At 37.3% G+C, this 14,141-nt stretch overlaps 1 protein-coding gene across 1 annotated transcript; it reads right to left on the bottom strand.

Moving 5' to 3' along the window:
• Positions 1-265: 265 nt before the first annotated feature.
• LOC122652804 (LEAF RUST 10 DISEASE-RESISTANCE LOCUS RECEPTOR-LIKE PROTEIN KINASE-like 1.2) lies at positions 266-1,102 on the bottom strand. The gene has a single exon (XM_043846666.1). It carries the CDS (start codon positions 1,067-1,069, stop codon positions 266-268), a length of 804 nt encoding a protein of 267 aa, XP_043702601.1. The 5' UTR covers positions 1,070-1,102.
• Between the last annotated feature and the right edge of the window lie 13,039 nt (positions 1,103-14,141).

Below are 14,141 nucleotides of genomic sequence, written 5' to 3' on the forward strand. Positions count from 1 at the left end.
TGGACCGCGTGTCTTCACACCGGTCTCATGACTACATCACATGACTGTATGAAAATGACAGGTTCCTCTCATAGGGGGGATGAAAATGACGACCTCACCCCCTGTCTGAACACACTGCCCGAGTGGGGTGAGGTCGTCATTTCCACTCCCTATGAGAGAAACCTGCGCAACTGACCGCGCAGGGAACCTGAGAGGAGAAAAATTCGATTCTCCAAGAATATGGTAGAAAGGGTCACACATGGTATTTTAGAACATGCAACAATAATCAGAAATTTGTGGATAGAGAAGAGAGACTACCGCATTGCACCCTTTGTGGGCTATCAGGGCACCAACAATAGAAGTTGTAAATGGTCCAATCAAATCCACAGCGCCCACCGCTTCTTTGGCATCTGCTGCAATCAGAAGCACCACCCCATATCAAATCAAACCCCTCATTCAAAAGTTCCGTGTAATATGACGACTTCCCATATTGTAGGACTACTCTAGTACTGTTCCTGTCAACTGGTGCGATTACTGGCGGATTACAATACCCAGAAGCCTTCACTTGATTCAACAAGGGATCATCATCGAGTAAAGCCAAATTAGAGGGAGTAGAACTACAATTGATCTCATGAACTGAATATTCAGAAGGGAGAAGAGTGTGATTGCAATTGAAGAAGAGGAAGAGATCTGCACGGTTTGGACCATAGCGGAAGGGAGTGCTATCTAGGGTGACGTTCTCAAGTTGAGATGAACAACCGCCTTCCCTACTGACTTTGGCATCAATGACCCGAAAAGATTGGTTTTCGTATGAGATATGACGGATGATATAGTCAGTAGTAGATGATAAATTGAAAGTGGGCTGCTGGTTCTTGCAGGTCAGCTGAAAGCCTGGGATGCCACAGTAAGATGGTTGTTTATCATAAATCCAAAATGGGTAACTAATGTTGAATCCTTCACCACCACAATTGACGATCTTACTACAAGCTTCAAATCGCCAATCCGCGCATAGAGCCGTTTGCAGTACTGATAGTAGTAATAGGAAAACCAAGGAGATCAAGGCAAGGCTGCTGCTGCTAATTCTGTCCATCCAGCATAATGTTGAGGATGCTGATGGCTTGCACGACATCAACTGGGTGGCCTGCTGCTTACTACCCATTTTAGAATTTTGAGAGAAGAAGATTGGTTTTGTGTGAAGACCGACTCACAGCCACCAAAAAAACCCTACCACGCGGTCTTAAATTGACTCAAAGGGCACCGTGGTGACTGGTCCTGGTTGGCAACCCACTGCCCAATCAATGGACTGTTGAACTTTGACAGTGTTTGGTTCTTCTCTAGTCGCTCAAATAATCAGTCAACCGTAGTAATGGATGAAATGTGACAAAGAACGCGGACGTGCCAGAGTCTCCAAGACTCAAAATTAAGAGAAATTATACAATTGACTTCTAACTAAGAAATGTGGATCCTCTTCCGCTTGTCTCGGTTGTTCCAAGGACTTTGAAAGATAAAGATCAAATTGCAATGCTTGAAGAAAAAACACTCATACGACCAAGTAATAGATTGAAAGAGAATCAAGAGTTCTATTGATTACAATACTAGTACATCTAAGGAATATACCATTGAGGGAACATCAAAAGAAGAACTTGATAGATGTAATGACCACAATGATCAAAGAAAGTTACACTCAAAAAAATAAAAGATTCCCCTAAAAAAAAAGTGAAAATAAGTAAAGTAACAGGTTGTTTGATTGATCGAGAGATCCCCTTCACTCCTTGAATTCTGATATTTATACTTGCGGAGGTAATGTCTCTACGGAAATTATTCAACCACCCTTCCTTGGGAGTTACAAGAACTGCCTAACTCCACGTGTCTTTTGATAACTGCTACTCATAGTGGTGTTAGTTATTGGGTACCTTGCGGTTGTAGCAGTCCTAGCCCCACTAACTTTTCCTTTTCACAAAGGGTCTAGCTTCCTGACCGATCTTGTCTATTGCTTCAATTACATCGGTCTGCCATTACTGATTAATTGATCATTTAGGGTGTAAAAAGACAGTGTTTAAAATGCATATGTTAACCTTTTGGAATTGATATGTGGTTTGTGTGATTACACTTTCATCGAAAAAAGAAATGGGTCTATTTGGTAGATGAATGACTTGGTCAAATAGGGACTTTTAGCCAATAAAATTGACACATATGTTGGATGCATTAATGCAAGTATTTGCTTGGCTATAGCATGTGGGGACTTTTAGCCGATTTAAATGAGACAAAAGTCATCTGCCTTTGCCGCCACGGCCTTTGGATGACCAAGTAAGCAACTCTGTTGAGACTAAGAAAGCTGCTTTATTCATTCCGAATTCTTTAAATCCATTACAAACTAAACACTCTTCTTTGTGGTATTTCCATTGGAAACTTTCTATTCATCCCAAATTTAATGTATTTTTTTGGCGTGTCTTAAATGTAGGACTACCTGTTAAAGTGACCATCTCGAAATGGACTTAGATCGATTCTCATTGTGTCTTATGTGGATCTAGTAGTGAATCCATTTGGCATCTCTTCGAGCATGTTTGGTTGAAGGATTCTGAGGAGTCAGATTCGACGAAATTCGGATTCCATAATTTTTCGTATATTTTGGTTCTCGGAACCCGATTCCGTGTTAGATTCCAAGAATCCATGAAAATCCATTTTTCAGTGTAAATTTAGGAATCCACAAGAATTCGCCCCTTAGGGTGAATTCCAAATCGAGTCCAGGATTCTAGGCCCTCATTTATATGGCATGAATTCTTGGGATTGAAACGAAGTTCGATTGCTAGGGTTTGGTCTTCAGCCTTCTCATTTTCTTCTCCGAGGAACCGAAGACGAAGACAGTGTCTGCAACTCTCTTTCTCTCTCTAGTCTTCAACGAAGGTTCTTCATGACTCTCTTTGGAATCTTTGGTCTTCAGCCATCTTGAAACGAAGACGAATCTGCAACTCTTGCTAGGGTTTGGTCTTCAGCCTTCTCGTTTTCTTCTCCAAGGAACCGAAGACGAAGACAGAGTCTGCAACTCTCTTTCTCTCTCTAGTTTGAAACGAAGGTTCTTCACGACTCTCTTTGGAATCTCTGGTCTTCAGCCATCTCGAAACGAAGACGAATCTGCAACTCCGGAAGCGAAGACAAATCTGCAACTCCAAGGAAGCGAAGGTTCTTCACAACTCTCTTTCTCTCTAGTCTTCAGCCATCTCGTTTTCTTCTCCAAGGTTCTTCACTACTCTCTTTCTTTCTCTCTCTCTCTCTCTCACTGTTTCTTTGTCTCTCGCTCTCTATTTCTATCGTTGTCTCTGTCTCTCTCACATCTCTGTCTCTCTCTCTCTCTCTCTCTGTATGTCTATGTATCTCTCTGTCTATCCCTTTATCATTCTCGTTCGATTGTAGTTAGGGTTTTTTTTAAATACTTGGATTATTGATTGCTAACAAATTTTTCTCTCCATTTCAGGTTCTAGGAAGTTCAACAGTCATTTTGAAAATCTCCAGTGGAAGGAACGTCTCTGTCTCTCTCACATTATCTCTGTCTCTCTCTCTCTGTGTCTATGTATCTCTCTGTCTCTCCCTTTATCATTCTCGTTAGATTGTAGTTAGGGTTTTTTTAAAAAAATTGGATTATTGATTGCTAACAAAATTTTCTCTCCATTTCAGGTTCTAGGAAGTTCAATGGAGTCATTTTGAAAATCTCCAGTGGAAGGAACATCTTGGATTAACGCAGGTATGTCACATTTCTTCGCTCTCTCCCTTATCTCAGACAGCTGCTTATATTCTTTCTTTTAAAACCTTATCCATCTCAAACAGTATAGTACTGTGGATGTCCATGGATTTCTCATATATAGCCTCTAGGTATATGCTTATAGCAATTAAGGAATATTAAATGATCACTAAGCTATGGCTTTAGTAATATGATGCAAGGAACTACAAAGATCTGTGATTGTAATTATTGACCAAGATGTGCAAACTGAGTTCACTTATTAACAGCTGTAAGGGTGGCAATACCTAACTTGATTCATACACCATTATGACACATTTATGGAATTTTTGAATGGTTTGTACCAGCCGCATCTTCAACTAGGATTTAAATAGAGAATCAGTCTCTTCCCCTTGTCTGATTATTATTGTATAAAATTTAGTTTATCTTATACCAAGTTCTACATGACCAAATAGCATTCAAAAGCAACTATATAATCTTGAAGAAAGAAGGAAATAATATATTTGACATTAAATGTATAGTATTGATGATAGAATAATACTCCTTGTCTGCATATGGAGTTTATTTTTTTTTTTCTCAATTTTTTTGTCTTTGTTTTGTTTGATTTTCAGCCCCACAATTTTTTGTAATACAAAGTAAAACAATTGGTTTGCATGTCATACGTAAGCTATGATGAAACTAGAACGCAAGAAGCCAAAATGCAGTCAATGAAGACCAGAACCCTCTAGTCATGGTTTAGACCTTGAAAGGAGGGGGAAAATTGTTTATTCTGCAACAAGGTGACTCAAAAGATAGTAGTTGTTAATAACCACATTTGATTTTTCTTAGTTTTGGGTGAGATGTGGGGTTAACCCACCCAATAATGGGGGTTCTAAGATCATCAACAAGTGTGACCTATTATTGCAACACATGTCAGTTGGCATGAATCACAAATATTAAACTTCAGCTCATGGATAGTTTGAGATGAGATGGGGTGGGGTGGTTATCCGTAGGGGAAAGGAACCAGAAGCAGGGGTCCTTCTGCCTTCCACAAACATAAAGATTCGATTGGGAGCTTCAGATCTTTTAGAACAGGGTGTGAAGTGTGAAGTGTGAAGTGGTCTTTATCAAAGGGCGAAGTGATTGATAGTTTCAAATAAGTTTCCCAATAGATCTGAGAGATCTAAAGTAGTATCTAGACTCTAGAAATGGAGATAAAGCTGATTTCATCACTCCTCTATTACAAAGAACGAAACCTACTTACCCAGATTCTAAAAACACAGCCAAGCCCTGCAGAGCAGAGGTTACCCTGTTCATCAACAGCAAACATTAACCAGTGGGTAATTCCCTTGAGTCAATATGATCTTCAGATCAATTCATGGGGAAAAAGAAGAATTTTACATTAACCAGATAATGAACAAAGCTAACTAATATGTTGCTTAGACAGAGATGAAGTATATAAACCCAGATGACATCTTCTACTCTTCTGTATGCTACACCCTTCTTCCACTTTCCCCTCTTTTGATTGCCCTTGTGTTAGAAAATCTACTGTCATAACCTTACAGAATATCACCTGAATCCATGAAACTTATTTTCCCTAATCCTTCCATAATGTATCCCAAAACAACCTTCTGCTTAAGTCCAAAGTCTTAGTCTCCCCTTTCTTTTGAAAAGGCCTCTTACTGTTATTTCTCCAAGTCACAATGCTCACCATAAGAAATCCAACAAGGGGCTGAGCCACTGTTCTCTGATAGGAAACACTGCCAGTAGAATCAACAGAAACATCCTGCATTATTCTCTTATTATCTTCTCCTTTGCACCTGCCAACAGGTCTAGGAGTTGACAGGAATGTTGCCAGATTTGAGCTGCGATTTCTAGATTTTGTTAGTCATCTCTAGCATTTTTAGCAGCATTTATACTCCTTGAATTTCTATATATGCACCATAGATGGTTTACATTTGGCTGCAAAACTGCCACCTCCAACCCCGGAAACGGTTCTTCAAGTTGTTAACAGCAACAACAACAGTACTGATCGATGCCTCTCTGATCAGGCCTTGTAGCAGTCTTAGAAATAGAAACTAAAGAGAGAGGAGGGATATAAGAGAAAGGGGAAGGAAGAAGGGGGATATGACCAATTCCTCTCACCTATAGCCTTGGTCAGTCTCTCACTAACCACAAAGATTTCACACCTCTCAACTGCATCTCACAGCAGCCATGGCATAAAACCACGCTTATTCATTCATAAAAAATTGTGGGTATGGACACAATGGCCCTTACAATATAGAGGTGCTGGTAGCACTCTAACAAACATAGAAAATAAATAAGAAAGAAGCCTCACGGATATATTTGGAGCCTTGTACAATAAGAAACATGAATAAAAGGAAAGATAATATCCAAGTAGTATCTAATTAAAACTCAAAGTAGAAACTACAGTAAGCCCCCCACGATTCTGGTTTTTAGTGAACCAACTAAAACCCAGACCACATGAGCTTGGTCTGGCCTGGACCAAAGTCAAGTTGAAGAAACATGGGCCTAAGTATGTGCCTGGTTCTTCTTAGCTTTGCGATTATAATACTTGCTGTAATGTTTGTCTACATCACAGGATTCACAGCCTGACCAACCCATTGCCACCCCACAGGGAGGATGCTTATTATACCAGTGAATCTGCCACCATAGATCCGCAGTACACTGCTAATGGGTGAGAAGTTGAAAATTTGTGTGTTAACTGTTTAAGCAATCACCATTGTTACGAATCTGCCACCATAGTTACTAGATAGTCATTCCCATTACATATTGACCTATTTAGGCATTTGGGTGGGTTGATAGTGATCCAAAATGGGTTTTTGGAACCCAGGATTGCATTGACCTATTTATGCATTGTGGCCATGTCTTGGGCACTAAGAATCATTGATTTGCTAAATTAGTCCAATTCTAAAAGGGATTGTAGTGTTAAATTCTTCATGCTCCTTAGATTGTTAAATCAGAAGACCTGAGTTTTCCTTGTTTATTGGTGAATATTATTATCATTACCATTATATATAATATGAAAATTAAACTGGATGTTACTGCACTTGAATTCAGGAACCTGAATCATTGGCAGGTGAAGATTTCATTTCCTTGAAACTCCGTCAAATCCCAACCCTGAACTGCTGGTAGCACACCCTTCTTTCCTTAAACAACACAAGCCCTTGTCTCTCCATTAGGTCCTGCAGACAGAAAGAGGTACCAAATTCAGAAAATATTTTCCTTTTGTTTTACCTAGATTTCTGCCTTTCCATCTTGCCATGAAAGTGTTCTAAATCAATCCCCGAACAAAGGAACTGGTTGCGGAGATTATTCTTGTTCACACATTGCATTATAATTCATTACATGGTTGGCACTCAAACGTTAAGCAAATTTCCCACTTGTTGGTTCAACTGCATAGCCACACTTTTTAAGTGTCAATATCGGGTGATGTATTCTCTGTATCGAATGAATGAGAGCAGGGGCAAAAAAATCCCAGATAGAATAGAGGGAGAATAGATGCGGGAGAGAAGACATAGAAGTATAAAAAAAGAAAGAGAAATCTTATTGTGGTTTTGCTGTGAGATGCAGTGGCTGTGAGAGACAATTGCTCGGTGAGAGAGCTACAGTGAGAGGCCATGGGTGAGAGACCCAGGATAGAGTGGGATCCAATCCTATCTTTCTTCTCTATTTTCGTCTTTGTTTCTTTTCCGGTTTTTATTTCCCTGCAAATCTGAGATCAACTGAGGTTCCAAACTGCTGTTGGGATTCATTCATTCAATAGAAGATTTCATGCTACCATAGTTGCTGATTGAAGAAAGAATCAAAATGCCCTGTGGATGCTCTTCTTCATTGAAGAGTTTATGATCCTCCTGTAGAATTGGTTGCAGCCTGGCTATTCTACATTACTGTGAGTCCTTTCACCCTGGCTATATTTACATTTCCTTTTCAATACTTGAATAGATCCATGGTTTATTCTAGGTACCTAATAATAGCAGTTTTCCCCCTTTTCTTTTTTCTCTTTTAATGTAAGTGGCTGCTCTCTCTTCATTTCTGGACTTACTGGACCAATGGTTCTTGTGATCTGTGGTCTTCAATTCAGAATTGGAGAATTAACTTGGAAAGGCTTTGAATGAGTATGGTGGAAGCATAGGATTTGTTTTTTGTTAGTCTTTTCTTTTATTCTAGTTATTTGTAAATTCCAAGCTCCACTTGATGGGTCTTTAGCTCAAATTGGTAGAGCACTTGGAACATGAGCATGTTCCAGGGATGGTGGTTCGAATCCACCAAGGCCCTTTTTATTCAACTGTTCATACGTCATAGCATAGTCAGTTATGACACTAATCCACACAAGTACCCAAATTTAATGATATCTTTGCAATTTCACAAAAAATTTATATGTATGTACTTAAATTAAATGGATATGGATTTTTTTACCATATGTAGAGATCTCTGTTGTTTGAAAATGCCCGTACTATGAGTTTTGCTTTGTTGAAGTAACATAACACCAATTAGTGCTAATTTTGTAATTTTTATGGACACATGAAAAATTGGGAAAGACTTTCTTTTGAGAATTTTAATCCAATTTTTTGATTATCTTATTTTTTATAAAGTCATATTAAATGTATGCATATGTTGTATAACAAAACAAGGTTAAAATATTTTTTCAGACAAAATTCAAGTAGAATCCAACTGACAAACTCAGGGTAACCAAACAGTCTTACATATGGATTTAGCCGGATTCCACCTGACAGAACCAGAGCAACCACACAGTTTTTCAACTGGATTCCACCTGATAGATTTTGGGTAACCAAACAAGTTTTTTTATCAGAATCCAAATCTACATGAACCAGATTCTTAAGAAGCTGATCCAATTTAAGAATCTGACTCGTACGACACCTTCAACCAAACACGCCCTTCATTTCTTGTGACTGAACAAAGCACCTTTGGACGATAGGCCCGTTGGGATTGAGAACGGAACATCTCTCCCACCCCACTCTCATCCAAATGTGTGATTCCCTTTTACGTGACAAAGCCATGGCTAAATGGTTTTTTTTTTTCAGTGTTTATTATAACTTGTTATTTTATTTGGCATCATAGAAACAGGGTAATACATATGGCGGCTAAACCAGATCCGATATGGATTATGAACATTAGTAAAAAATGATTGTGTGATCTTAATATTTACCCCATACCCCCCACCTTCGTGACAATTCCTCATCATATGATTCTGATATTCCTCTATTATTTTGTTTAGATAATATGCCAGTATTTCACTATCCTATTCTTATATGCGCAGGAATAGCTGGCTCCAATATAAACAGATTTGGTTGGGTATTTACCATTTTGATGCAGGGAGAATTTAAAATCACAGTTGCAAGTTTTTTGGGAACTAACAATTTTTTGGAGACAGGACTCTCTGGCATTAACCAGGGCCTGGAACTGTCTATTAGGGAGGGATACAACATAAAAGAAGTGTGGTGTAGTAACAAGGACCTTGTGGATATGATAAAGGATCCAAGTGTTGTTGTACGACATTGGCCTCTTCTCTCAATACTTCTCGAGGCAATCAAGCTTTGAATTCAGTTTCTTTTGCCCATACCACAAATTTTTTAATCTTGTCCCTTCTTAATGTTTTAACAACTTATGTATCTATTAACAAAGAGCAGATAGTGCTCTCAAACAATATTGTCTTTAGCTTAATATATATTTTCTATTCCCATTTTAAAAAAAAACTATTGAGAGTTTCGGCTACGTTTGGATGCCAAGAAAAGAAAAGAAAAAATAAAATAAATAAATAAATTTGAGGAGAGAGATAAGACCATAACACATAAATCAATGATTGTATCATCATGATTTTTGTATTAAAATGCTTTTTCTTTTCTTGACATCTAAACATAGTTGGAACTACGGTTTCTAGCTTTTTCTACAATTCTTTGAAGTTTGAATATTAAAATGAGGAGCAGACGGTTCTATACTACCCCCATACCACCAAAAGAATTCGGATTTGAAGTGATAGGAAAATAAGAAAGGCTCATTAACAAGATTACTCATAAATGAGTTTTGGTTCATCAAATTTAGTATCATTGGTTTAATTAAAGGGAAATTATATGTATTGCAAAAATATCCAAAATAGTGACCCTTCCTCATTCCACGTATATTTCCTTTTACTTTTTTGCCCCTGTTTGCTTCTCTCAGCCTCTATCACCTCATAGAAATGACATGCAACAATAGTGGTGGTTGTAGGAGTGGTGGATGTTGGAGAAAATAGGAAGAAATTAATGGATAGAAACACAAAAATTAAAATAAAATAAGAATTAGAACAAGACACATCACTTAAAATATTGTCTTTAATATAATGGTTTCACCATGTATCTTGTAAAAATCAAGATGATGTAGATGGTTTTACGAAATAAAGTCTTTACGATACATTCCTCTGCACACAAGTGTTGAATAAAATAGCACATCTTATCAAAACTACAGATTTAGATATAAATATTGTATACATAAGATTAAATATGAAATAATAAATTACTATAAGAAAGTAGACCTTAAAAGAAATAACGAATCCCAAAAATGATACACTCTCGGTCATGAAGGCACACTTTTGGAGATTGACATAAAGCTTTTCCCTTTGTAACACTTCAAGAACTTGACGCACACATGATTAGTTTGTTCATCATAAGAAGAACTCAATATGATAATATCATCGAAATAAACAACCACAAATTTTCTAATGAAAGGTTTAAGAATTTGACTCATCATCTTCATGAAAGTACTTGGTGCATTTGACAAGCCAAATGGCATAACAAACCACTCATAGAGTCCCTCTCACGTCTTAAAAGCAGCTTTCCACTCATCACCCGCTTGGATGCAAGTTTGGTGGTATTCACTTTTAAGATCAAGTTTTAAAAATAATTTTGCACCATGCAATATAGCAACCAAATCATCAAATTGAGATTTTGAAAATCTATACTTTATCGTGAATTTTGATGGCTCGACTAGCAATACACATTCTCTAAGAGCCATCTTTCTTTGGTGTAAGAAGAGTCGGAACCGCACATGGACTTAGGCTTTCTTGAATAAGTCCCTTCTTTAGCAAGTCTTCCATTTGCCTTTGGAGTTCGGCATGTTTCTTTGGGCTTATCCGATACTGGGGTAAGTTCGGCAAGGTAGCCCGCAGAACTAAATCAATCCTATGTTGAATGTCATGCATTGGTGGCAAACCATTTGGTAGTTCTTCCAGAGCAACATTAGAAAATTCATCGAGAAGCTCTTTTATGTCACTAGGTATTTCTTCTTGTTCCTCTTGGTTAACTTCTTGACCAATTAGAACCTAATCTTGAAAAATCTCTTTATAAACAATGTCAGATGTTTTTACTGATAAACAAATTGGACTTCTTACTCTTATGATCTTCAGAGAGCAACTTCTTTAGTGGAGTTATAAGATAAGACATGAATCATTTTCTCTATCATGTTATGTTTTTCAAACAAATTGCTAAGGCTTCCCAAGTAAGAGGTGACAAATATCCATTGGTAAGACATCAAACTAAAGTTCATCATAATATTTTCTAATGGAAAATTTTACCAAACACTTTTGATTAATGGGAACCTCACCTCCCTTTTTGAACAAAGAAAGGCTATAGATATTGGGATGGGGTTCACATTTCAAATTCAATTTTCAACCGTGCTCTTAGCAACCATGTTATCACAACTATCGAAATCAATTAAGAGCAAGCATTTTCAATCATAAGCAGCATAATATGTATGAAAAATATTATTCCTAAGTTATTTTTCATCTTTCAAACATGTAGGAGCCGTCAAAACTCGTCTCATGATAAGGCTTTCCACTTCACAATCGGGGTCAAAATATTCTTATGGAGTTTCATCCTCCTGGTCACTATTATATACAACCCTCATTACCATTATCCTCAATCAAATTTATTCGGTTGTCTTTCTTCTTGGTAGGACAAGAAAAAGATAATAACCACATTCTCCACATTGATAACATATATTGGAATTTTCTTTACTCTTATTTTTGTCTTGGGAAATGGTTTTAGGCTTTTCTATCCACCTTGTGGGTTTGAACCTCTTATGGGTTTGGTAAAAAGTCTTTTGTCTTTTAAAATCCCACTAGAAACCTTGTCAAACTACCTAAAGAAATTTTTTTTTTCATTTTTTCTTCAGCTTTGATAGCCAATTGGTGTGCTTCTTCAAGGGTGTTCAAGTGGTGTAGAGAAGGCGGCATATCGAGCTACCAATTAGTCATCATCTTCATGTAAATCAAGTCGACCTAACTTTATAAAAAAATGATCAGTATAGTCTTTCACACTTTAGTCACTCTTTTGCTGAAGATGATGAAATTTCTTAAATAATGTTTGAGAAAAATCAAGAGGAAGAAATTTTTCATCTAATCTTTCTTTCATATTTGTCTAAGTATTAATTTGATGGAGACCTCTCCTTTATAGGTTTTGTTGAAATTGTCGCCACCAAACCAAGGCATGACCCTTAAGTTTTGTGGCCACAAAGTCAATTTTTCTCTCCTCTGACAATTCTTTCCATTTAAAAAAATTCTAATAGAAGCAACCCAATCAACATTGAGTTCGGAAATGAATTTACCATAAAAAATTTCTTACATGCACCAAATGCTTTTGTCGAATTTTTCCAAAGCTTGTGCCAATTGTTCACCACCCAAAGAGTTTGCATATGTGTTTGTTGAGATTGAATTGAAGTAGAACTTGAAGAATTGTCACGATCATCATCCTGACGTTCTTCGGGGATGTGAAAACTGGGTCCGTACCAATTGTTGAAGCTGACGAATTACATGTTAAAGCCATTATTGGAAGCCTTCGTAAAATTTATTACGACATTTGTTTGAGGTTGTCAATGCTTGCTGCAATTGATTCCCTTTATCTCGTAATGCAACTTCTTATATTGCGGTTGTACGTTGGTTTGTCCTTGCTCTTCGCATTGTGAAGATGAACAAGCTCTAAGAACAGAACCCACTCTGATACCAAGTTGATGTAGGCCAAGTTTAAATAATAAATATTTTATTAATGAGAACAAGATCACACAATAGATGGGGATTCACTCGCCCCAAAGGTGGGGACCCACTCAACCTGACAAGAGGATTCACTCAACTCTCAAAAAAACTCAAAAGTTTATACATAGAGAATTAGATTCAAAAGCTTCTTTAAAAAAAAAACTCTCATAATTAAAGGGTATGGGAAAAGAGACGTTATAGGGAGGAGGAAAAGAAGAGAGTCGTACACTCTTGGAAGTAAAAAAAAAAAAAATAAGAGTTGTGGGGGGGGGGGAATTGAGGGATTAATAGAATATGATGTGATCATCATCCCTTAAAAAAAATAATAGAAGAAACCAATATGGGTCAACAAAGACAAGTCAAAAGTTGGGCATTGCTCTAAATGATCAGTTTATTTCTCTTGAAGGAAAGGCAAATCCCATCATTGAGCTATTACTCACCATGTGATAGGTCGATTATTGTTCAAATTGATTGGACATGTTTCCATGTCATTGTCTAGTCATTGGTTAATATTCAGTCCACTTCAATTTTGCTACATGTCAATATAATGATTTGATAATTGTTTTATCTGAAGAATTTGGACCGCTAAAGAGGAGTCTCATACATGTGAGCTATACTACTAAGATGACCCACTTAATTGACTTCTAACTTGTCAAATGGTCAAAATAATCAAATTACCACCCCAAATGGCAGAATAAGGTCCCAGGCATGAAACTACTCAAACACCAATGTTGGAAACCTTTTTCCATTATCATTTGTGTTTTACCCTGCCTTCTGCAATGAAATTTTCTTTTTCAAGTGTTCAAAAATCTCAATGGAATAGCAACACCTTTTAAATTATAGAATTATTAATAATTATTTTTTACTTGTTTTTGTAATAACGGTAAGAGGCATGGGGCATTATAATTTGGTAGTCTTATCCCTATTGACAAGTGTTTTCCATTTTGCATGCTTTACAGGATTCATGAAAATTAGACTTGACTAAAAGGGACCATTTGTTTAATGGGGAGGATGGGGTGGAAATGTTATGGGACATGGTCTCATAGGTAGTGGGTTGAGGAACAAGGGTGAGATTTTTATTTTTTCTATGAACAGTAACTAAAGTCCCACCAATTTAATAGGATTTATTGGTGGGGCTTTGGTTAGGATAGGGGTGGGATTTTCAAGTGCCACATCAGCAGACAAATCATTTAATGTTATTTCCTAAACTTTTGTAAGTTCACTACCCTCAAGTTAACCAAACAAGGTTGCAGTGGAATTTTGATGTGCCACATCAGCACTTTCCCACCCCCACTTAATCTCCGTCAAACAAACGGCCCTAATAGTTCATGGACTAGGGTTTGCTACAAATGAAAAGAATTCTCCACTCCACCCCAACAGTGGATTGATGCATTGGCATAGAAT

Source organism: Telopea speciosissima, chromosome 1, assembly GCF_018873765.1.
Source record: "Telopea speciosissima isolate NSW1024214 ecotype Mountain lineage chromosome 1, Tspe_v1, whole genome shotgun sequence".
Taxonomy (NCBI): domain Eukaryota; kingdom Viridiplantae; phylum Streptophyta; class Magnoliopsida; order Proteales; family Proteaceae; genus Telopea; species Telopea speciosissima.

What these genes read in the sequence shown, in the direction of transcription:
- LOC122652804 (XM_043846666.1), bottom strand. Translation starts at nt 1,069, where the DNA reads ATGGACAGAATTAGCAGCAGCAGCCTTGCCTTGATCTCCTTGGTTTTC.